A 27,267-nucleotide genomic window follows, 5' to 3' on the forward strand; every position below is an offset into this window, starting at 1 on the left:
ATTTGTTTTAAAATTTTTTAATTTAATGCAATTTTTCCGCAGAAACATTAGACATTAGAAAATAGACTCTAGACATTAAGTATAAAGTATTTGTACATCTTCTATATAAAGTTGTAATCTCTGTTTGGGTGTTTGTTTGTTTGTCTGATCATAACTCAGAAACCACTGGACCGATTTGCCTCAAATTTTGATTGGGAAACTTTGGAGAGCTGCACTTTGCTTGGTTCTGAGATACTAAGATGAGTGGGTCTACGATCAACGGAAAAAATAGCTACAATTATAATTGACGACAAGAGGCGGGTAAACGGTGGGACTAACTATGACTCCCCTGGTCCACGCTGGGTTCCTAAGCTAATTTTCAATTATTATAATACATATGATTTCCTGACAACAACAAATTTTTTCTTTTGCTGTTTAAAGTGTTTTTAATTGTTTTTCTAAATGTGTTTTTATTAATGTTTAGAGTGATGCATTCAACATGTGTTTTGATGTTTCCATGCAAAGTAAATATGATTATATATCGCCACGCTTAAACACCATATATTCATTATTACAGTCAGCCTTTCATTGATTTGGATACAGTGATGATAAGAAAACAATAGAATAGGAAGACGACATTGATATATATTAATATATACACAATTCATTCTAGCCTATTCCTATTGACCTTTCAATATATATAATTCATTCTGACTTATTCCTGTTCATCTTTTAATATATATAATTCATTCTGGCTTATTCCTATTCACCTTTTAATATTAATAATTCATTCTGACTTATTCCTATTAATCTTTTAAAATATATAATATTCATCCAAACCAATTCCTTCCTATTCATCTTTCAATCTTTCATCCTTACCTGTTCCTATTCACCTTTTAATATAGATATAATTTAATTCATCATATATAATTATATATTTATATGCTTTCTTTTATCTATATTTTATTTAATTTGGATACCGATTAAGATGTTTATATGCAAGATTAAGATTAAGATTAATTAACCAAAGTAAAAGTATTTTTATGAGACCAAAATAACAGTGTTATAAATAGTTATTGATTGTGTCTTTATATTTTAACAGTTGCCTAAAAGGGCTCAATCGCCTACCAACAATTTGTTGAATTGGAGCAATGGTAAAATTCCTAAATAAACATTCTTATTACTTCATAAAAAAAAATGATAAAAAAAATTTTAAACTAACACTTTTTTTTGGTTTCCAATAATAAAAAAAGATTGAGAGAGGGGGGATGGAGGGTTACGTGGGAAGGGATTATAAGCATGTAGGGAATAACCATAGAAGGAGGGGGGGGGATGGGAATGATATGAGGGAGGGGGATTTGTATTAACAAATATTACGTAATATGTCCTAACATTAAAAGTTACGATAACGATAATCTGTATAAGGAAATTTAGTCTCCATGTCAGGGGGTTGATACATATATTGGTTGGTACATTTTATATATTATATATCATATATTATATATTATATATATATTATACAGATTTATTCAAAGACCATGAGCGTCAGATGACGACCCTCAATACCCTATCCATATATTGTACTCTTTGTAACGGCATTATGTCGTATACTTCAGCTAGTAGTTCATGAATATGACTAACTTCTAAATAAATCTTATTATGCTTATGCTTATGCTCATGTTTATGTATTTATGAGTGATAAGTCAAATATTCAAAAAACTAAAGTTTAGAAATTTGGAATAAGATGATTATGTTTAGCCAGAGAAATAACATTTCTTTATCAAATTTTAGATTTTCCAAAATGTACGAAATCGGCCCTGATTTGATAGAGTGGTTGGTGGCCGACGATTTGGTAAGTTAATAAACATTTTAGAATTTAGGGTTTTTATTAATTCAACCACAAATGAATGTGAATAAAAAACATATATTGTTAATAGTTGATAGAGACCTTTGAATTTGATATATCAAATAGATAGGTAAAATAGTCTAAATTTGAAATATCAAAGGTTGGTTTACACCATCAAATTGCAAAGATAAATGGATTCGAGTTTGTGGCAAGCGTTGAAAATTCCTTTAAAGTTATATCTACTAGAGATATAATTATGATTATACAAGACAAATTTCAGACTGCAGTGTTTGAATATTGTTTCAAATTTAACCGAAATTCATTGACATTTTTACTGGTATCTTCTATATTTTGCTTTGGTGTCTGGGTTTGTTTGTTTGTATCCAATACACGTCAAAACGGCTGAACCGATCGGGCCCAAATTTTGTATAGGACTTCACATATCCCCAGAGAAGGTTTATAGATAATCAAAATTTCAAAAATGTGTCTCTAACAAAATTTGATTTTCATTAAATATTGAAAATCCACAAATTGTTTTTAAAACATTCGAAACCTTTATTTGTTTTTGCTTTATAATGTTTATAAAGAGAAAATGTAATGGTAAACTGAGTTACTAGTACACTAGTATACTGATATACTGATATACTAGTATACTGATATACTAGTATACTGATATACTGATATACTAGTATACTGATATACTAGTATACTGATATACTGATAAACTAGTATACTGATATGTTAGTATACTGATATACTAGTATACTGATATACTAGTATACTGATATGCTAGTATACTGATATACTAATATACTGATATACTATTATACTGATATACTGGTATACTGATATACTGGTATACTGATATGCTAGTATTCTATAATTCTGATATACCAGTATACTGGTATACTAAATAGCATGAGGTCTGGCTAGTATACTAGTATACTGATATACTGATATACTAGTATACTGATATACTATTATAATGATATACTGGTAAACTGATATACTAGTATACTGATATACTATAGTATACTGATATACTGGTATACTGATATACTATTATACTGGTATACTGGTATACTGATATACTATTATACTGATATACTTGTATACTGATATACTGGTATACTGATATGCTAGTATTCTATAATTCTGATATACCAGTATACTGGTATACTAAATAGCATGAGGTCTGGCTAATATTAGACTATATCTATATATACTTATATAAAGTAGTAATCTCTATTATTACAATAAACTAAAATGAAAAGGTTAATATTTTTGAAAAAAAAGTGTTCAAACATAGCTGGTGCCCAAGCTATAGAGTATATATATACATATAATTTAAAGCTGGGTGTTTGTTGGCATCTAACGAACCCTTGACCGTTTTGTGTCAACCACAGGACTCTTTTTTGGCTTACTTACAAGTTTTTTTGTTTGACTTTTCTCGGGAAATTTAGTTTCCAGGCAAAGCTTGGTTCCCAAGTAATGAAAAAATAAGTTTCGCAGATTTTCTGGGGTTTGTTTAATTTAAAGTGTGCAGACATTTATAATTCTGACTGCGCCATTGAACATCTCTCTGGGGCCATGATATGTCAAGATTTGACCAAAATATGGGCAGCCTTGTCGACATTACTACTTTATAGGAAACAAAATCTGTTCTTTTTTTACTCTTTATTCAATATAAAGATTAGAAAATTGTTCTTTAAATCATGAATCCTAACTGATTTTAATTTGTTCTCTACTATCTTTTCTTTATTTCTGAACAATCCCTTTAAACAGTTTTCACATGGCTGAAATGTTTCAAAAACTGTTTTTGTATTGTGCTGTGTGTTTGCTATAAGAGTGAATAAGTCGGATACAGAGTTAAAGAAGGAGTGTCAAAATACTGCAGCTAGACACCTCAACAAAACAAGCCCACCCCCCTTCTCTCTACTTTCTATCCCACCTCTAATTTCTACCCCCCCCCCCCCCCCCCCACCCAACCATGTCTGAATTACTAACACTAACCCAAACACACTTAATATTTGGGAGTATAATAAAATCCCTGACAAATTAGCAGTTAATTTTAATCAATAAAACTAAACTTTTACTTTTATATCTTACATAAAATATTTTTAATATTTTTCTGTCCCCGTGTTATCTCTTGACATACTAATATTAGATTATAATACATATACTCCAGACTTCTGGAGGGCCCCTTGTATTTATGCAGTCGGACTAGTCTAACGATTATAGCTTTCACAATCACATGCTGCAGCGTGTCTCATGCAAAATTCACTACATCCGTCAAAAGGATGCACTTTTTATACCAAGGGGGGGCAGGATAATTGGACACCCTATATATATATGTTCAGAATAGTGGGACATCATCTATATATGTTCAGAATAGTGTAACACCCTGTATATATATATATGTTCAGAATAATGGGACACCATGTATATATATATGTATGTTCAGAATAGTGGAACACCATGTATATATTTGTTCAGAATAGTGGGACACGTTGTATATGTATGTTCAGAATAGTGGGTTACCATGTATATATGTTCAGAATAGCGGGACATCATGTATATATATGTTCAGAATAGTGGGTCACCATTTATATATATGTTTAGAATAGTTGGACACCATGAATAAATATGTTCAGAATAGTGGAACACCATGGGTAAATGCTCAAAATAGAGGGACAATATTTATATATGTTCAGAATAGTGGGATACCATGTATAAATATGTTCAGAATAGTGGGACACCCAGTATCTTTATGTTCAGAATAGTGGGACACCATGTATAAATATGTTAAGAAGAGTGGGACACCCTGTATATGTATGTTCAGAATAGTGGGACACCATATATATATGTTCAGAATAGTGGGACATCATGTATATATATATATATGTTCAGAATAGTGGGACACCATGGGTATTTGTTCAGAATAGAGGGACAATATATATATATGTTCAGAATAGTGGGACACCATGTCAGAATAGTGGGACACCATGGGTATTTGTTCAGAATAGAGGGACAATATATATATATGTTCAGAATAGTGGGACACCATGGGTATTTGTTCAGAATAGAGGGACAATATTTATATATGTTCAGAATAGTGGTAAACCATGTATAAATATGTTGAGAAGAGTGGGACATCATGCACATATATGTTCAGGATAGTGGGACACCATGTATATATGTTCAGAATAGTGGGACATCATGTATATATATATGTTCAGAATAGTGGCACACCATGTATAAATATGTTCAGAATAGTGGGACACCCTGTATCTTTATGTTCAGAATAGTGGAACACCATGTATAAATATGTTCAGAATAGTGGGACACCCTGTATCTTTATGTTCAGAATAGTGGGACACCATGTATAAATATGTTCAGAAGAGTGGGACATCATGCACATATATGTTCAGGATAGTGGGACACCATGTATATATGTTCAGAATAGAGGGACATCATGTATATATATGTTCAGAATAGTGGGACACCATGTATAAATATGTTCAGAAGAGTGGGACATCATGCACATATATGTTCAGGATAGTGGGACACCATGTATATATGCTCAGAATAGAGGAACAATATGTATATTTTCAGAATAGAGGAACAACATGTATATGTAAAGATAGGGGCGCAAAGTGCACAGGGACACCCTGTACGTCTAGAATAATGAAATTAAATTTTATCATGGTTCACCCTGTTCACTATTCAATTCAATAGGGACACCTCAAAAATGTACATTCTGTAGAAAACACCCTGTTATGCATTTAATGCTTAAATATAAGGACGTCAGATCAATCAAATCCGTCTTTAATATGCCATTGATGAGGGGGGTCTTCCCTTTCATTAATATTGTTAAAATATCGAGTTAAAATGTTGATTTATTTCAATTTCTTCATGTGATCATTTGTTTTCTTCTATAAAAAATGGGTCGACTTTAAAGTAAACTCCCAGACCTTTAATTTTACCTTTCTTACCCACTTTTACTTTTTTGCAGCTTTAGACATGTACATTTTAGAATAATAAAGCACTTATTTATAACTTTAGGTTAAGATATTATCATCATTTTCATTGTTTTTTGGTTTATAGCTTGTAATCTCTATATCACTGTCCCCCCTCTCCTCCTCTTCTCTGACATAAACTTTCTAAGAGGAAGGATTTATAAAAGAAAATATTGAAACCCTTGAGTTTTCTTCTAAACACATGTGGAAACCTTTAAACACGAAGATTAGGTCACAACTCTTACAAAAATAAATAAATTATAGGTTTAGGCTAGAAACAAAAAAGTGTATGAATCAGAAAAAAAATAATAGAAGTCAACAAAATTTGGTAATTTTCTCTTTTGTTTGAACTTAAAGTGGCCAAGTATCACATTTTTATATAAATTAAAAAATATTTTAACAATCGTCATGAAGATTAAATATTTAAAAATTATTTTATAAATTTTTATTGTACTTCTAGCTTGGGAACCCAGCGTTGCCCAGGTTACTCATACTTACTCCCGCCGTTTACCCGCAGTTGGTCGGATAGCTACATATTATATGCTACAGACTGGGGAAAATATAACATTCTTTGCATAAGTTATGGTTTGGCCGGCTGTACTTAACATACATACATATTACATACTATAGCTGAAGGGCCCGGCGTTGCCCGTAAAAAAATAGAATTAATAAAAAAAAATTTTTTTTTTAAAATTTCGATTTTGTTTAGCCTTTGTCACCCCCGCAATACCCATGAATGTCCACAAAACATTTCAGCCCATTCGGTCCAGCCATTTGGCAGGCCAGAGGGAACATATATACGAATGTCTTGTTTTATTATATTAGATGTGTATTGTGTATTAAGGTTCCGTTTAAATACCAATTTTTTAACAATTCTGTATTAACTGATGTTTAGGTTGCATCTAAATGGAAAGAAATTGCCAACTATTTGGGTCTTTCTGGATACATTCCAAATATAGGTAATATATCATCCTGACGATTTCAATCTATACTTGTTTTACTTGTTTTTATATTTCTTACTGAAATTACACATCTATAAAAATCAGTCATCCAACTAATGGAACTTAAGGTCAGTTTTCTGCATTTGATCTTAGTCATGAAAATCTGAAAAGTTTTTATGACAAACACTTTATTTTTTACTTTTTCTTCAGAATTTAGTTCTGAAAACTACAGAACATGCAGTCTGTGTAAAGTAACTGAGTTTTTGCTACAAACTATAAATTCTGGTAGCCTAATTTGAAATATCAAAGGTTGCTGAGATAATAGCAATAGTAAAATTTGAGTTTTTGACAAGAACTCAGTTCCTTTTAAGGTTTGGTTGAGATACAGGGTTATCCAAAGATAATTAGACTCAAGGAGTATATACTCCTTGATCAGACTTTAGAGACGACTGTACGGATAATATTTAGTCATCTTTTAAAACATTTTAGGACTAAGGAGTATATACGCCTTGATTAGACTTCAAAGACGACTGTACGGATATTGTTTAGTCATCTTTTAAAACATTTAAGGTTTTTTTTTGCAGCAATTAACAACAATTCTTTTTCTTTATCAAATCATTTAATAAATCATAACATTTAAAGACTTTATTTAAGGGAAAAGGTCAAACTCAACCTATTAAGATTAAGTCCAATTTTAGTAGCTTCAGGTCGTTATTAAAGTCTCACCCTGTGTGGGTAAACTTGTAGAATTGATAAATCAATGTTCAACCTAAACTTATATTTAAAGAATCGCGGCGGCGGCGCACAGGATGCCGCGGTCTGCGCTCTGACCGTCACAAACTCTCTGATCTCCTCACACTGTGGAGAATTGTCAGGAGAGATACTTTTAATATTCATCAACTACTGAGATGTTTAGAATATCAGGTATAATAAAGAGATAAAGGGACTGTATACGTAATTTTAATATTCATCAGCTACTGAGATGCTAAGAATATCAGGTATATTAAAGAGATAAAGGGACTGTATACGTAATTTTAATATTCATCAGCTACTGAGATGCTAAGAATATCAGGTATAATAAAGAGATAAAGGAACTGCATACGTAATTTTAATATTCATCAACTACTGAGATATGTTTAGAATATCAGGTATATTAAAGAGATAAAGGGACTTTATACGTAATTTTGATATTCATTAACTACTGAGATGTTTAAAATATCAGGTATATTAAAGAGATAAAGGGACTGTATACGTAATTTTAATATTCATCAATCACTGAGATATGTTTAGAATATCAGTTATAATAAAGAGATAAAGGGACTGTTAGCGTATTTTTAATGTTCATCAGTTACTGATATGTTTAGAACAGCAGAGGCCGAATTCAAAGGGATTGAAAAATATATATTCTAGGGATTAAGGGATTAAAGGATATAAATTCTAAATGAATAAATGATTAAATGATATTTAGTATAGGGATTAAAGAATATGTATAATAGTGATTAAAGGATATATATTCTAGGGATTAAAGGATAAATATTATAGGGATTAAAGGACATATATTCTAGGGATTAAAAGATATATATTTTAGGGATCAAAGAATATGTATACTAGTGATTGAAGGATATATATTCTAGGGATTAAAGGATAAATATTATAGGGATTAAAGGATATATATTCTAAGGATTAAAGGATAAATATTTTAGGGATTAAAGGATATATATTCTAGGGATTAAAAGATATATATTCTAAGGATTAAAGGATACATATTATAGGGATTAAAGGATAAATATTATAGGGATTAAAGGATATATATTTTAGGGATTAAAGGATATATATTCTAGGGATTAAAGGATATATATTCTAGGGATTAAAGGATCTATATTTTAGGGATTAAAGGATATATATTTTAGGGATTAAAGGACATATATTCTAGGGATTAAAGGATATATATTCTAGGGATTAAAGGATATATTCTAGGGATTAAAGGATATATATTCTAGGGATTAAAGGATAAATATTCTAGGGATTAAAGGATATATATTTTAGGGATTAAAGGATATATATTCTAGATGTTCTAGATGTTTAGATCAGCAGAGACCGAATTAAAAGGGATTGAAAAATAGATATTCTAGGGATTAAGGGACTAAAGGATATATATTCTAAATGAATAAATGATTAAATGATATATATTCTAGGGATTAAGGGATATATATTCTAGGGATTAAAGGATATATATTCTAGGGAGTAAAGGATATATATGCTAGGGAGTAAAGGATATATATTCTAAGGATTAAAGGATATATATTCTAGGGAGTAAAGGATATATATTATAGGGATTAAAGGATATATATTCTAGGGATTAAAGGATATATATTTTAGGGATTAAAGGATATATATTTTAGGGATTAAAGGACATATATTCTAGGGATTAAAGGATATATATTCTAGGGATTGAAGGATATGTATGAATGGATTAGATTAATGTCCGGATTAACTCTATCGAAACCTGAGATTGAGAGTCTGGTTATGAGACAGGTATATAATTACTAATTATGAATTTATTCAGAATTTCGGTTTTTTTCAAAACTTTTCAAGTTTCTGCTTATAGTGGTGGAAACATGGAGGTTAAACCTTTTTTATGAGATAGAGCTAAACTATCTACAATATCTGAACTTGATGTTCAAGTTAACAACTTTTAAATCTATCGATCATTAGCTTAATCCGTGACTTGTATTTTTAGCGATCACACATTGATCAAAAGAGATTTAAAACTTTTGCCTACAAAAGATGGAAGATTTGTACTCAAAAATTTAATATGAATTAAAAAACATAAATTTTTATATTTTCAATATGTTTAAACACAAAGCAATCTCTACTTTTTATTCATACTTCCTGTTCTACTTTTAGTTTTGTGAATTAAAGGAATTACGTTTGTATTTAAATAATATCAATTTAATATTACATAGATGAATTCAGTTACTAGGCCAACATCTGTTAGAAGTGAATTTACAGGTTTTAATTTCAATTATTAAATAATTTATATTAAGTTATTATGTCAGTCTATATACTTAAAAATCAAAAATTTTTATAAAAAAGCTGAACAAAATTATAAATTCTTATAATTGTTTTTAAATTAATATAATGTTATATTATTATTATTATTATTATTATTATTACTACTACTATTATTACTAGCTACAACAAGGAGACCTGTTTCTCAGTACTTTTCCCTTCCTAACACTCCAAGGTAAGTTTAAAGACCAGGAGTAAATCGTAAACATTTTAACAAAAATATTTGTAAATTTTATTTAAAATTATTTTTCAGACACACTCCCCTGCCCTCCAGACCAATTTCACAAATAAGGAATATTTTTAAAATTATAAAATTTAGATTTTTTAAGATATATATTTTTCTTACCAAATTAGACTGTAATGACAAAAAATAAAATATGAAGGTACAACCAAAGGATGTCAATTGTGTCTCTAAAGAACATTTTTTTAGCGAAACTACTTTACTTATCTCGATCTATGCAACACTATCTTTTATAGTCTTAGAGTTTACGGACTAGGTTTGAGAAAACAACTCGTGATTTTTAGAATTAACAAATTATTTTGTTTCTCACATGATGAACGTTATTGACAATCCCTGTAAATGTTTGTTTTGATATTGAAACGATGAAAACAAATTAGGTCTGATCAGACCGCGGCCTGTAAATCCATGTGTAAAGGCCAATTTCGGCTTGAATGCACAGATTAGGACTCTAGGCAGTTCAGGCCTTTTTATTTCAGCCCAATCTTGATTTATTCAACATTTTAAAGAAATCAATACATTGTGACCATAACATAACAGGGGTAAAATGTAAAACAGTAATTCTAGAATTGAATTATACCTCAAGCTTTTTCACCTTATAGATTTGGTTTTATAATCAATCAATGTCAGGTTTATTGGATGAAATCAAGGTGTAAAAGCCAAAACATGAGAAATAGGAATTAGGGTTTAGAGGCCTAGCTTTTTTTAGAAATATCTTTGAATTTGTAGAATTTTATCTCTGAACATGATCTTTTTCAATCAATGGAGGTTTTTCATTTTCTAAAGAGCATGAAACTTTAGGATTTAGGATTTTTCATTTTCTAAAGAGCATAAAACTTTAGGATTTGGGATTTCTCATTTTCTAAAGAGCATAAAACTTTAGGATTTAGGATTTTTCATTTTCTAAAGAGCATGAAACTATAGTATTTGGGATGTATCATTAAAAGAATTGTCGTAGTAATTTCAAGTGACCGTCCATTAAAAGAGGGGCATATCTTATTACCTTTATCTGATCAATAGAGTGGAGGATATCGTTGTTTTTTCAACTGGGAAAGTGCTTTCTTCTGATATTTTCCTGCATTGTTTCTGAAACAGAAATGTAAAAATCACTTTTGTAGAAAAAACAAACAATTGGAAATAATTTGTTCTCATAAACATGTTTTAGTCATTTATTCCAGATCAGACAAAGTTTTTCTGGGTACAATTGTGAACAGGACATGCCACTCTATAAATGGACAAATCACTTAAACCAATGCCTACAGTCCCTTTAAGGTCTACAATTCTAAAGATTCTGTACTCTAAGATCTTCATTGTGTTTGCATATATAAATATTAACACTCTAAGGCTAGTGTCCGTATTTGTGTTAAAAAAAAAGAATGTTGAGTAAATGTGAATTCTAAATCCTGGCTAAATATTCCTAGAGTTTCATTATTTATTCATCAGGAGGGGTTAATTTAGTAAACTGCATAACAGGGGGGGGGNTCCAGGAAGAATTCAGCCCCCCCCCCCTCTATGACTGTAAAAAAAGTTTTGAGTCCCCCATGGACAAGTTCCTACATAAATGCTCCTGGTTTTGATAATAATTTGAAAGTATAATTTCAGCCATTAAGATCTTTTCGTTCTTAATTCTATCACTTTAATAGTCATTTTCATTAGATTCTATCAAAGGTTTACGAGACTTTAACAACTTTTTAAACGATTTCATTTAAAAGAATTTTGTTGAGTTTTCCCTCGATCACAACAGCATGGACTTAGTTCATGTTTATAGTTCAGAGGTTTCCTTCTAGGATTCTTAATACAGAAACACGAATCTATACAAGTTTTTAATCAAAGAAAAGTTTTAGACATGTCAGTTTTACAATTTTAAGATAGATAGATAGATATTTATGAATATAGATAGAAGGGTAGATAGATAGATAGATATATAGAATTATAGATAGAAGGTTAGATAGATATAAATATAGATAGATATATAGATAGATATAAATATAGATATATGTATAGATAGATAGACAGACAGATAGATAGATACATAGATAGATAGATGGGTATATAGATAGATAGATAGTTAGATCGATAGACAGATAGACAGACAGACAGACAGATATATAGATAGAAAGATAGATTAAGGGTTTAGTCATGTCGATACCTTTTTAAGTTTCTCATTAATTCCAGATCACGTTCTTCTACTTGTACACTCTTCTTGAGACAGGAGCATAGGTTACATAGATAGGACAATAGTTTTATATAGATATAGGACAATAGTTTTATATAGATAGGACAATAATTTTATATAGATATGTGACAATAGTTTTATATAGATATAGGAATAGCTTTATATAGATAGGACAATAGTTTTATATAGGTATAGGACAATAGTTTTATATAGATATAGGACAATAGTTTTATATAGATAGGACAATAATTTTATATAGATATGTGACAATAGTTTTATATAGATATAGGACAATAGCTTTATATAGATAGGACAATAGTTTTATATAGGTATAGGACAATAGTTTTATATAGATATAGGACAATAGTTTTATATAGATAGGACAATAGTTTTATATAGATATAGGACAATAGTTTTAAATAAAAAGAACAAGAGAGGTAGAAACTAGTTTTATTTAGATAGGAAAAGAGAGGTAAAATATAGTTTATATAAATATAAACAAACAAACACCCCAGACAGACAAGCAAAGTTCATTTATAGATAGAAGATCTAAATTTGACCATCTTACCATCTTTGTCAATGGGGAGGTGGTAGATAAAGGTAGGGAGAGGAGTTAAGAAAGAGTGGAGGGTTAAGAAGAAGGAGAGGGGTAGTTAAGAAGAGGGGGGTATTATTATTATTATTATTATTATTATTNAGGGGCGGATGTCTCCCTGGTGGTTTTAATATATATCACCATTTATTATTATCCAATGCATCTATAAATTCCTCATATAAAGTGGACGAAAGCTGTGTTAAGAACATGACTGATGTTATTATTTTCTCCTATTTTTACGTTCTCAAGTTTTCAGCTTTGTTAAATCCCTTTATTCTACCCGGTAGAACATGTACTGTAACATGTACTGTATATCCATGATCTAGGTTATAATGCAAGGAAATTTATTTCAGAGGTGTACGCATCTTTTGTACTGCAGTGTACTGTCTCTGGGCAGTAATGTAAACACAAGACGGATGTCGAAGCCTGACAATGGGATCCATCTTTCACGTAAAAAATCAATGAAATATTTTTTTGGTCATAGGAAACTATTATGTGAATTATCAAAATTTAATGCTTTTAACCTCCATAGATACTAAACGAACACTGATGCATCTATTGTTGTTTACAAATTCCGCCCAAAGAGAACTGGTTTTTAATATGTACGCAGAGTATACGCGACTGGAATTAACTTTCCTTGCATTATAACCTTGCATAATTATGTCGTCGTGTTCCGTCCAGACTTTCATTAAAAGAGTAAAAAAAGAAAGAGTGACAAAATTTTAAAAATATTTAATTTGAAGTTTCTTGAATGAGAGTTCAGGGTTCAATTATTCCAACAGAAGCTCTGTGTCCCCTAGGTCGGTAACAATACTTGTAAATTCAACTGACCTTTTATTTAACAGAGGGGTATGGGAGATTCACAATGGTACCTTTTAACCTCTATCTAATCAATAATGTGTAGGATAGAGTCGTTTTTCTAGTTTTCCGCATTCTTACTCAGACATAGGTTTTAATAGTACCGTTGTACATCGGACATGCCTTTTTTTGTAAAGAGACAGTTACTAAAATTACGTGTACAGTCCCTTAGACTATTTATAATATTTATTTTTCATGCTAAAGAAGTTTGGAAATCACGCTCAAAGTTTTCTTTAAAAAATGATTTCCTGTAGATATATCATGGTTACATTTCTTAAAACAATTTTCATGAATTTTTCCAATATTTGATTCTCAGTTCTGTACAGAGTGTACATGCTATATTTTGTATCTACAGCTTACGTTTGTTGACAGGACTTTACAGAACTTTACAAAAATCATTTGTTGTTATTCTCAAAAAACACAGCTAAGGAAACTTGCCATGATAAAATAATGTTTTCCCCTACTTTTTAACTTTCCGCAGAACAATTTTCTATTTGGCTCTAGCCCCCTTAAAATCTTAATTCGTTAAAATTGTATGATTACCCCCCCCCCCATACTTCCCTGCGAGTGCGGGGGTTTGGGGCTAATTTTGGAAAACATATACCCTGTAATGAAATAAGTATTTGTTTTATGACTGCTTCTTTCAATTTCATGCGAACTTTTTCTATTATTTGTTTATTTATTGTTCACTTTGTTTACAAAGATATTGTTTACACATGGTTTGTTTACATTTAATTGTTTACTAATGTACTGTTTAGACGTGAACTAGGTGCAGTACACAATGAGATGGAGGAACGTAAACAAACAAGCAAACACACAGGCATTTATATACTTACCAGAAAACTACAATTTAACAATAAATTTTGTTTTGATTATCAATAGTTTTAAAGACTCTCTCCATACACTTCGTACAAAGCAAATATAAAAGATTTATAAACAGATATCTAAGATTATTATGATTCAGGATAAGCATTTTAATTGTTCCTGTTCCCCATTTTGACTATTGCAAACATTCCCTTTAATGAATGTTTCGTACGACGTAATTTGATAAAGAGCAAAAGATGTTAAAATGGCGAAAAGAATTAGAATTAAAGAAAATTATTTTTAAGATTGACACCAACGAAACTAAAGTTGACATTAAGATCGAATATATTTGAAACAGATTTCATCAATTATTTACACAATAACCCCCCCCCCCCCCCTTATTTATGTAAACACAACTAATTCTAAGTTTTTCACTTTCTCCTCTTTTTCATTTCTGTGTCAGGGCAATCAAACCCAATTTCGGAAAACAAAAGTCATAAGATAAAAATTTCCAGCACCTCTATCTTATATATACAGTACTACAAAGCAATAATGTATTTATTAGCATATTTTTATCTAATTCTTGATTTATTAACAATTTTGTGTATTTAAATATATATTTAGATATATAATAGAATATATGTAGTAAATGCAGTACTCTTAAAACTTCAGAACGTTCAGAGCTGTATCAGTCCAGGTACAACTCGTCAGCTATAAATGCTAACCAGGACACAAACACACGATTTTAAGGCTCTGAATGTCACACAAGGACACAAGCCTAGCTATCAAACAAGCTCTTAAACAATCAATGCCAAACTAATGGGCACAATCTTATTGGCTCTATGTCACACAGGGACAAAAGCCTAGCTATCAAACAAGCTCTTAAACAATCTATGCCAAACTAATGGGCACAATCTTATCGGCTCTATGTCACACAGGGACACAAGCCTAGCTATCAAACCAGCTCTTAAGCAATCAATGCCAAACCAATGGTACGATCTTATCGGCTCTGAATGTCACACAGGGACACAAGCCTAGCTATCAAACATGTGCTCTAGGCACAATCTCTGAATGTCGCAGAGGGGCACACTGACGTAGCTATCAAACAAGCTTTTAAACGATCAATGTCAAACCAATGGGCACGATCTTATCAGCTCTGAATATCACATGGGGACACAAGCCAAGCTATCAAACATGTGCTCTAGGCACAATCTCAGCTCGTATGTTTCAACAAGGACTAAATTACTTCTATCAACGTAATCAAAGCAAAGTCTCAACCAACTAATGTGCATTTACAAATATATCTAACATGTTGGGTTCTTATACATATTTACAATATATACGCGCAGATATATATCATCGTAGTTAAGCTAATCAGTAGTTAAGCTAATCACAATACGTAGCTAGTATAGTCGCAGATATATATCATCGTAGTTAAGCTAATCACAATACGTAACTAATATAGCCCCATTACAAGTTTTACGTATTACAAGGATTAGCGCAGTAAGATTTGCAGACAATGTAAAATGCAATTTGTATAGGTATGTTATTACATATACACTATATATGCGTATTTATTACATATACACTATATATGCGTATTTATTACATATACACTATATATGCGTATTTATTACATATACACTATATATGCGTGAAAAATAAATGTTAAATCACACTTGAGTCTGAAAAGCAAAGTTTACTGATGGGTTTCATGATATTCGCGCAGTATGAGAGTTTAAATTCTTAGTTCTTTACTGTCAACTGTCCATATTTAAGGACGCGTGAATTGTGTGAATCCAAAACTTCATCTTTTTCTTCAAATCATTCAGTGTTGATGCCAAAATATTTATTTAGCGGGTTATACATTCTTTAACAGATACCATAGACAGGACAAATTATGTTTACATCCACAGATAACACATATAGGACAAGATATAACACATCAACAGTTAGCATAGATAGGACAAGATATTACACATCAACAGTTAACATAGATAGGACAAGATATAACACATCAACAGTTAACATAGATAGGACAAGATATAACACATCAACAGTTAACATAGATAGGACAAGATATAACACATCAACAGTTAACATAGATAGGACAAGATATAACACATCAACAGTTAACATAGATAGGACAAGATATAACACATCAACAGTTAACATAGATAGGACAAGATATAACACATCAACAGTTAACATAGATAGGACAAGATATAACACATCAACAGTTAACATAGATAAAACAAGATATAACACATCAACAGTTAACCTAGATAGGACAAGATAAAGCACATCAGCAGATAACATAGATAGGACAAGATAAAGCACATCAGCAGATAACATAGTTAGGACAAGCTATAATACATCAGCAGATAACATAGATAGGACAAGCAATGTTTACATCAATAGATAACATAGAAAAGAATGTTTATATCAACAGATAACATAGACAGAACAACTTTTGTTTACATCAACAGATAACATAGATAGGACACGAAATGTTAACAACAACAGAAAACAAAGATAGGAAAAGATATTACACATTAACAGATAACATAGGATAGGCCAAGAAATATTAACAACAACAGAAAACAAAGATAGGACAAGATATAAATGTATTAAGGCGTGTTTGAGACTCTGTACAGACCACAGTATACAAGAAAATACGCAGAAACTTCATTTTCAAGGTAGATACAAAACCTTTCTAAAATAAAAAGTTATTTTTTTTAAAGTAAACTTTTGATATTAGTATTGATTTAAGTATTAATAATAACAGTTTAAAGTATAATAATAATAATAACGATAAAAATAATAATTGTTAAAATGATATAATAATAAACTATTTTATATTCATTAAAACTTTGTAATTTGAGACAATATTGTTTAACACAATAATCTTTGCTCTTTTATCTTTATAAGTCATTCATTTTATGGATTTAAAGATATTAGTAAATGGATAAATGTCAATATTTTTTTGATTTAAAGATATCTGTAAATAGATAATGTCAATATTTTTTTATTTAAAGATATCTGTAAATAGGTAATGTCAATATTTTTTTTCTGATTTAAGGATATCTGTAAATAGATAATTTCAATTTTTCGGATTTAAAGGTATCTGTAAATAGATAAATGTCATTATTTTTTCTTAGGATTGAAAACATTCTAATGTCAAATTTACTGTAAGTTTAAAAATTACAAAACGGTTAAAAATATCTTTCCTAGAGTTTTTCTTTTTTACGGGAATTAACATTTTTTTATTGTTTTATAAATTTTTATAAAAAAAAATGCATGGAGTCACAATTGAGTGATAAAAAAGGTTTATATTTTGGTAAAAGTCCACTGTTTAGTGAATTAATATATTCAAAGCATTGTTTAGAAAATACATTATGCAGTATACTATACTAGGCTAGGGTTGCTTACAAATACATTTATAGAGGTTAAAGGATAGCTGCTAGCGAGGGGGGGGGGCGTGCTTAAAAAACTATTAAAATTATTTTTAACCAAAAGTATATTTTTTGAAATTTAAGCTGTTTTGTATTTGTAAGGTTTCAGGTTTTTGTTAAAGCTTTGAAAAATGTAATTTATTCAGAATTCTAAACTTTTTTATCATAAAATTCTACGGAGAATAAAAAATGGAAAAGTCTCGCTGCGTTTAAAGGGAGTGACTGGCTAAGTAAGGTAGTTGAACTGAGTATGCAGTGTTGTGGAAAACTTCTTTCGGATTCATTTGAGACATATTAAACTGTTTAAAGATTTGTAAATCCTGAGTTATTTCTCGTTGTCGTTATTTAATAATTAAAAAAAAAATAATTCTGAAAACCCCAAAGTAGGAGTTTTGAAAGTCGAATTTGCGCTCAAACTCAGGATATACAGATCTTTAAAAAGTTTAATATGTCTCAAATGATTCCGAAAGAAGTTTTCCACAAAACTGCATACTCAGTTCAACTACCTTACATAGCCGGTCAATCCCATAAATGTCAGAATTATACAACGGTTCCCTTAGTAAATTTTTGTTGGATCACTAATGAATGAGATAACAATTTTTATCCCATTGAGAATTTATTATTTTCGATAAGGTTTTTTTTTTTAAAAAGTGACTTGCGCATTTCTTCGCGACTCACAAGGGCGTATAAAGGGGAAGGGGCATACAAAAAAAATTGCTTATATTTCGCACCCACCACTAGATTAATTTCTGTATACGCCCTTGGCGACTCAATTTACTAATTTAAAAAAAATTGTAGAATTTAATAGGGGTTTCATTGGATAAAAAGTCTAGACCTAGTGGGCCTTAGATTTTACAGCTGAACCGTGAATTGTTTATTTTTGACAACTAAACCCTGAATTGACTAGTTTTAACATCTGAACCCTGAATTGTTTAGTTTTAACATCTGAACCCTGAATTGTTTAGTTTTAACATCTGAATCCTGACTTGTTTAGTTTTTACATCTGAATCCTGAATTGTTTAGTTTTTACATCTGAACCCTGAAATGTTTAGTCTTTGACAGCTGAATCCTGAATTGACTAGTTTTAACATCTGAACCCTGAATTGTTTAGTTTTTACATTTGAATCCTGAATTGTTAATTTTTACATCTGAATCCTGAATTGTTTAGTTTTTACATCTGAACCCTGAAATGTTTAGTTTTTACATCTGAACCTTGAATTGTTTACTTTTTACATCTGAGCCGTGAATTGTTTAGTTTTTACATCTGAATCCTGAATTGTTTAGTTTTTACATTTGAATCCTGAATTGTTTAGTTTTTACAGCTGAATCCTGAATTGTTTAGTTTTAACATCTGAACCCTGAATTGTTTAGTTTCTACATCTAAATCCTGAATTGTTTAGTTTTAACATCTGAACCCTGAATTGTTTAGTTTTAACATCTGAACCCTGAATGTTTAGTTTTTACAGCTGAGCCGTGAATTGTTTTTAATTAAACTAAAGTCTCAATCTTGCATTTTAAAGATTAATTTGACAGTTAAATATACTACAGAGTTACAGCTGACAAAGTTCAAATTTCAATCGTAAAAATTTAAATAATAAATATCGTCAACACTATAAATGACATCCAAATAACATCCAAGACTGATATGTAAAGATAGAAATATAATCATTAGAGTGCTTCCTTGATAAAATAGACTGATGTACAATTGAATGATTGATGACACTTCTTTAAACAAACTGTTTTTTTTTTAAATCTCTGAAAACAAGAAACTATAAACTTTAAAATATTTTGTTTTAGAAATGGCGATGAAACTTTAAACTTTACTCCAAGAATAGCGCAGGATCGTGAATACACAAAATCCCCTAAATTTAGCCAACTCCATCGAGCTGTTTCCCCGGGGTTTAGCACCTCTCCCTCCCCTAAATTCTCACATCAGAAACGTGACATTTCCCCTCAATTCTCTCCCCTGAAACGTGACATCTCCCCTTCCCCCCTGAAACGTGACATCTCCCCTCAATTCTCGCCCCTAAAACGTGACATCTCCCCTCAATTCTCGCCCCTGAAACGTGACATCTCCCCCCAATTCTCGCCCCTGAAACGTGACAAGAAATCTACTAATTTTCCGAATGATTTGGCGGATTTACGGTCCAAAAGACACAGCTCGTTTATATCATCAGACTACAGGGATATAACTGGATCACTTAAAAGAAACTAAAAAAATATTTTTTGGTAAATAAATGGCATATTTTTTTAGTTAAAAATCTCTAATTAGACATTATTCTAGACCTTACATGTGTCAGCTTATACGATTTCTTTTAAAACATCGTAATATTATTCATTCTTCCCTCTTTCCAAAAAGTTTTGATAATATCATGGCGAGTGTTTACATTGTTAAGTGTACACTGTACACAATGCGTAATCAAGTGTAAACATTGGAGAAATAAATATAAATCTATAAATAACCAAAACCACAGAAATAAGAATTATTTATTTTCATTTCTTAACAAAATCTGTGAAAAAGCTCAGTGGTCTAAAAATTTAATTTTTACGAAACTTTAATGAAAAAGTCCTTAAGGAAATGTCTTTTGGAATCATAAATGAAATTGAGAAGATTTGGAAAAAATTTTAAAGATTTTTTTAGATTTAAAAATTCCAATTATATGATTACAGTGAGAGTTCTCTCTTTCAAATTATTGAGAACTTTGAAGATGAAACCAAATATTCAAAGATAGGCGAATCCAACAATCTTCAAAAATTTAGAAAATTAGGTAAAGTTTGTTTTTATTTCCAAAGAGGTGAAATAAAACATTTTTTTTCATAAAAAATATATATATCATCATTCACCAATCTTTCACCGTTATGTAACGAGATGTTTTTTTTTAATTCCTAAACATAATCCTAAATTTTTTTTCATTTTTTTTCAAATTAGTCATTCTATTGTCTTAGTAAGTTAATACTTGCAATTGATTTTTCTTCTGAAGTCGATCAACATCTCAATTTATTTGTCAGAATAGAGAAGTAAAGAATGTGATTATTACCAAAGTTTTCTTAGACAAACTCGTATTTTGTCAAAATTGATAAAAAAAAAATCAAATTTAAAGGGACTGTAAAGGAAAAATAAAAGGGGGTATAGGCTGAAAGCCACTTTAGCTCTTGATCGCGACCCATGAAGGTTTTATCTGATGTTCCTGTCTCGAGAAAATAATATAAAACTGTGTTAAAATTATACGAAAGTTCATATATGTAAAATTTAGAATATCTTAAACTTAAATCACGTGACCAGAACTATCACCAATGGCAGAGCAGTATACTGGTCACGTGTCTCCGCCTGTATCACGTGACCACTTTACTGCACTGCCATTGGTGGAATTTCTGGTCAAGCAATACGGACGTATAAATAATATTATGATTTAAATCTATAAAATATAGAAATAACAAATATAAAGTTAGAATTGGAGTAAACCTAAGTTACAATTAGCTTTCTCTGGGATATCATCGTTTTCAGATTGGTTGCTTATTTGCTGAATTTGATCTATTTAAACCCACTACTTTCATACAAAATTGTATATATATTAATTTTCGTATAAATTTGAGAAAGGAACATCAGATATAACTTTCATGGGTCGCGATTAAGAGCTAAAGTGATTAGCTTTCAGCCGATACCCCCTTTCATTTTTCCTTTACAGTCCCTTTAAGGGCATATGTTATGAACGGTAAAATGTAATTTTTATTTATGTCAGCAAGATCCTTGATATACAGATTATTTGTATGATTTGTTTATGAAACATAATCAGGTTGTATATACTTGTTTATAATGATAATAATAATAATAATAATGAGGGGGGGGGGAACAAGGATGACATTGACACAAGGTTTTTAATAAGTTCTTTTGTCAAATGTTCTGAATCTTCATTTCCTTATTAAACAATAAAATTCTCGTAATTTGAGTGAATGTTAAAATTTAATTTTTTGGAAATTTTTCAATTTTTTCGTTTGCAGTGTAAACTTTATTAACATCTGTACTTTACAGTAAATATTCCAGAACCATGGGATATGTTTATGGGAGCCCGGGCAGCAACAATTTTATATAATTTTTTACTTCAAGAGCTAGCCACACACATTCATATTGCAGGAACGGCAAATATTTTGTCACTGCACTGCATATATGTATATCAAAGTGTATGTTAAGTGTTTTACAGTGTATAATTTAATAGCAGCAAAGGTTTTTATAGTTCATGTTTTAAAATCAGAACGGTGTTTACAGTGCATATGTCTGATGTCAGGAGGAGCAAAGATTTTAACTGTGTACGTACTAGAAGCAGCAATGATTTAACAACCTTTATTTCAGGAGGAGCAAAGATTTTAACAGTGTACGTATCAGAAGCAGCAATGATTTTACAACCTTTATTTCAGGAGGAGCAAAGATTTTAACAGTGTACGTATCAGAAGCAGCAATGATTTTACAACCTTTATTTCAGGAGGAGCAAAGATTTTAACAGTGTATATTTCAAGAGCAACAAAGTCTTACAGTTCATGTTTCAAGAGCAGCCAAGATTTTAACAGTTCATGTTTCAGAAGCAACAAAGAGCTAAACAGTGCATGTTTCAGAAGCAGCGAAGATTTTAACCGTGTACCTGTCAAAATAAGCTAATATTTTAACAGTGCATGTTTCAGGAGCAGCAAAAGATGGCGGAACTCTAACAGCTGATAAATATTTTGATAATCTGATAACTCTGATAGAAGAAGCTTCTAGCAGTTTGGAAATCTGAATAGAAGAACATGAAGACGACTTCAATGATAGCTTTTTATAAGACGACCTGAAGTCAGAAATTTTGTGTGAAGAATAGTTAATCTTGAATGTCTGTGCTCGATATCCAATATGAACATTTTTAAATTTGAGGAAAATACTAGATCCCTAAATTAAAAATTTCATGAAGGAATTACAGAAATCTGTAAATGTGCATAAGATGGAGATTAATGATTAATCCCGAGATTAATCACACACAAGTTCAGCCTTCTGAAGTCTTTATAAAGTGTATCAAACATACATAATACTTATGTCGAAAAGCTCGAGTTATTTCAAAGATGACACATATCATATTTGTTAAGCTATTTTACCAACATAGAGATACAAGTTTTCTTTTGAATCTACTTTATTTATTGGAGACCACTGTATTATTTTTCTAAAACGTTTCTCAATGTTTCTGCTAAAGTAAAATAAATAAAAATATATTCGGTCATTTTATAATTCTCACGTTAATTTGGATCCAATTTTATTTTGAAAAATATAAATATTTTGCTAAAATAAAGTTTTGTTTCAATTGTCACTGAACACTTATAAGAAGTTTTGTTTAGACTTAAGCGTAATATTTAGCGTACCCTCCATGCAAAGATGGCAATGCCCGATTCACAACGATACCCATGAAACCATTATCTGATAAATAATAATGTGGAAGATAACTTATTACTTCTATGGTTTAAACACTGTTTAATTATGATAATTACCGTATATTTTCTTATAGTAAAGATGCGATGGCAGAGAAACCACAATTAAAAATAATCAGTTTTCAAGAAGAGGGCCACTTAAAAATAGGCCTACAGCCCATTTATTTCTATTTTAATGGTTTGTGAGCTAAACGGTTTCTCATTGAAAGCTGAAGAAAGTTGAGAGTTAAGAGTAAACAAAGTTCTATTTATTCTTCTCTGCTCAACCATTATCAACAACTTACACGACATTTTATACACAATACACATTCATATCTGTCAATATGAAATATATATACAGATATTTCAAATTATTTATCAAAGAAATGTGCTAAAAAAAAGTGTTTCACGTCTCACAACGGTCTTTAGTGGTCGAAATTTCTTGAACACAAATAGTGACAACCAGAAAACTCTGAAATAGGAAGACGACTTTTAAACTCAATTTAGGACTTAAACTAGTTCAATAGACATTAAACAATTGTACAGTGTGAATAGACCCATTTCACTTTGCTTGTAAGGTACTAGTAATAATATTTGCTTTGTAACAACATCAAAACCCTTAAGTATTGCTAAAATGTCGTCTTTCGTTAATTTCCTAGTATACGATTTTTGGACCCCCCAACGGACCCGCATCTTTCTAGTCCATTGTTTTCTGGTTATCACTGTATATCTATATGTATATATATAGTTGTAATCTCTGTTTGTCTGGGTGTTTGTTCGATTATAACTCAGGAACCCCTGGACTAATTTGCCTCAAATTTTTATTAGGGAACTCGGGAGACCCACGGGAAAGTTCTTAGCTTAGTTTGGATATTATAAGTTTAGTAAGTTAACAGCGAACATTTAGTTTCCCGATAAAATTTTTCAAGTGCGGGTAAACGGCGGGAGAAAGTTTTAGTAGTATGGGCAGCGCTGGATTCCCAAGCTAGTATATCTATATCGATAAACATAGAACACTCTTTTTGTAGAGTAGAAAGAAGTGTTTTAGTGGATAGTCACGTACCTCTGATCCTCAGTAAAAGTAAATTTAACCTAAAGTCTGACCGCTTTAACCTTGTTGCACCGACTAGTCCTATTGAGTGTCTGCTTTATTTACCCAATGTCCGGGCGATACAGTACAAACTGGGACCGGAAAGGTTGACCCGGTTCGGAAATTCAAATGTACTACGGCTGCCTGTGTAGTTTGAGATTTACTAGAACGACTTTGCACCTTGTAACTCCTCTAGGTTTACATAAGTGAGAAAAGTAAACTTGTTTTTTTGTGTACAGGGATTTCAAATCTAAAGGAAAAAATAGTTGTAATTTAAAACATGCAAGAATTTTATCTAAAATAAAATCACTTCAAACCTACAGTCGAGGTTTGGCGAGTTTTAAATCTTGATTATAACATATAAATTAAATACTTCTGAAGAACAATTACATTTTAACAGAGAGTAAATCAACATTTCAGGTTTTTAGAAGGATCATTAATTGAAGAATTATTATTTGATGGATTATTAATTGCAGGATAATTAATTGAAAGATTATTAATTGAAGGATGATTAATTGAAGGATTATTAATTGAAGGATTATTAATTGAAGAATAATTAATTGAAGGATTATTAATTGAAGGATTAGTAATTGAAGAATTATTAATTGAAGGATTATTAATAAAAGGATTAATATTTGAAGGATTATTAATTGAAGGATTAATATTTGAAGGATTATTAATTAAAGGATTAATATTTGAAGGATTATTAATTAAAGGATTAATATTTGAAGGATTATTAATTAAAGGATTAATATTTGAAGGATTATTAATGAACGGATTGTGAAGAGGAAAGAACATGTTTATGAAGTCCCTGCAATCAAGCTTGATATTTAAACAAAATATTATTTTATTCTTAAAGAGACTAATCATTTTTTAAGTAGAGTGGTTTGGTACCAGTTTAGAAAATAACAATAAGTTCTATTTAAACATATTGTATTAGTAAAGTGATAGCTAGAAAACTGTGGAAAAAGGACGAAATTAAAACAATACTAAAGTTTATTAGAAATAGCTTTACTAGTGCAATTCCTGTGTCTCATTCATTGGACTATTTAATCTAAAAGTCGTCTTCCTATTTACTCTAAAAGTCGTCTTCCTATTTACTCTAATAGTCGTCTTCCTATTTACTCTAAAAGTGGTCTTCCTATTCCTGAGTGTTTTGGTTTTTGCACTGTATATAATTTAATTTAAATCACAATGGCACAATTTATATGAATGAACGTATGAATGTATTAGATAACAATGATCTTTTATTAGCCCTTTCCCGATTGGACTATTTTTTCTAACATAGAGGGGGGGGGGGTGTTTGCCCTTAGAGTTGATAAAGGGGGATGTGATACATGTCCCTGTGCCGTTTGTCCCTAGCCCAACTTTACAAGGTATGCCCATTAAAAAATTAGACTTATATCTTTAATGGTTGTAACAATCTAGGTCCCGAGAATTCTTTAACTACTTGTCTCTAACTCTAATTCTTCCGTCAATCCTGACTATATTCCTAGCCTACCCAGGCTAATTCCGTCCGTATGAAGCAACGATTACTATATTACTATAATTTATTGATAACAGATTGACCGGTCGGGCCGGTCAGGGTATGAACTAAACATAGATAATATAGATAGGTAAACTATATGCTTCTCCTGAATTTACTACATGGCCGGTTAAGGTGAAAGGGAGGATTTAAAAAATGTCCAAAAAGTGAGTCGGAAAAATGTGCAGAAACAAATATGTTTAATTTTTTACATGGGACACATGTTGTTACATCCATTTTGTAAGGTCTTTTCAAAAAAAAAATTCAGCTCTGTAGCTTTATTAACCCTATCCCCGCTGGGGTACTTGAAAACCAGGATACGCTGGGGGGGGGTCAATTTGACCCCCCCCCTCTAAATCCCATGTTTTATGTCCAAATATGACAAATGATACATCATTAGAAAGCTCTTGTCCTCTACTTTTAGAATCTACAAACAAATTTGCAAATTTGCGAAAATTGAATTTTTTATCGCAAAATCCAGTTTTATAGTAAAAATGTTTGCAAAAAAAAATTTTTCCAAAAAATGACAAATTATACATTTTTGAAAAGCCCTTGACCATGCCATTTCAAATGTGCAAAAATTTGTGCACAATTTTAAATAACCTGATTTTTAATCAAGAAAAACTAAAAATGTGCAAATTTCCTTTGACAGGTTGTTTGCAAAAAACTTGCAATTTTTTTTTCGCAAAACTTGTGCAATCCGTTTCCTTATGTCATAGGCTTTTCAAAAAGCTAAATTTTATCAAAATCTGACAAGTGAAAGTGGGTCAAAACAAAGATTTAGTTTGCTACAGGCAAAAGCAGTCATTCAGGCAGTGTGCCTGAGGACTCAGGCAGTTAGTATTAAAGCCCGGTTTTAGGCCTAAAGGGAGGGCTTTGGGTATGTAAGAAAAGTCAGAAAATTTCAACAGCCTCAGACCAATACTTTTTGAGTTATGTAAAAAAAACTACAGGGGGGGGGGCAAATTGACCCCCCCCCCCCAGCGGGAATAGGGTTAATAAAATAGTTTTTAATCATTCTTTTAACCGTATCTGACATTTTCTACGTATTCCCACAAAGACACTATTTATCTAAGCTGAATCTTGAAAATCATATTAACTAGTTGGACAACATGTCGTATTTCTTTTTACATTTGACACTTGTGACGTTGTGCGCAGTTGGTCGATTTTTCTGTTGCCATCTTTTGTACTTGACAATCTATTTGACTAAACTTATAAAACTCTGAACATCAAAAAAACTGGATA

General features: G+C 30.8%; 1 protein-coding gene across 3 annotated transcripts; it reads left to right on the top strand.

Annotated features, from left to right (window-relative positions):
• The first annotated feature begins 1,774 nt into the window (after positions 1-1,774).
• LOC111697745 (uncharacterized) lies at positions 1,775-23,130 on the top strand. 3 transcript variants are annotated; one of them, XM_023467852.1, is made up of 13 exons: positions 1,775-1,831; positions 6,740-6,803; positions 7,573-7,709; positions 9,234-9,320; positions 9,752-9,797; positions 9,981-10,032; positions 10,111-10,149; positions 13,610-13,666; positions 14,483-14,544; positions 17,164-17,227; positions 19,781-20,167; positions 20,654-20,751; positions 22,658-23,130. In XM_023467852.1, exons 1-13 carry the CDS (start codon positions 1,781-1,783, stop codon positions 22,750-22,752), a joined length of 1,239 nt encoding a protein of 412 aa, XP_023323620.1. In that variant the 5' UTR covers positions 1,775-1,780; the 3' UTR covers positions 22,753-23,130. The 3 variants fall into 3 exon arrangements, with proteins under 3 accessions (XP_023323620.1, XP_023323619.1, XP_023323621.1); XM_023467851.1 differs by lacking the exon at positions 1,775-1,831 and adding an exon at positions 5,412-5,498; XM_023467853.1 differs by lacking the exon at positions 1,775-1,831 and adding an exon at positions 5,851-6,172.
• Positions 23,131-27,267: the final 4,137 nt, after the last annotated feature.

The sequence above is a fragment of the Eurytemora carolleeae genome, unplaced genomic scaffold, assembly GCF_000591075.1.
Source record: "Eurytemora carolleeae unplaced genomic scaffold, Eaff_2.0 scaffold4, whole genome shotgun sequence".
Lineage (NCBI taxonomy): Eukaryota > Metazoa > Arthropoda > Copepoda > Calanoida > Temoridae > Eurytemora > Eurytemora carolleeae.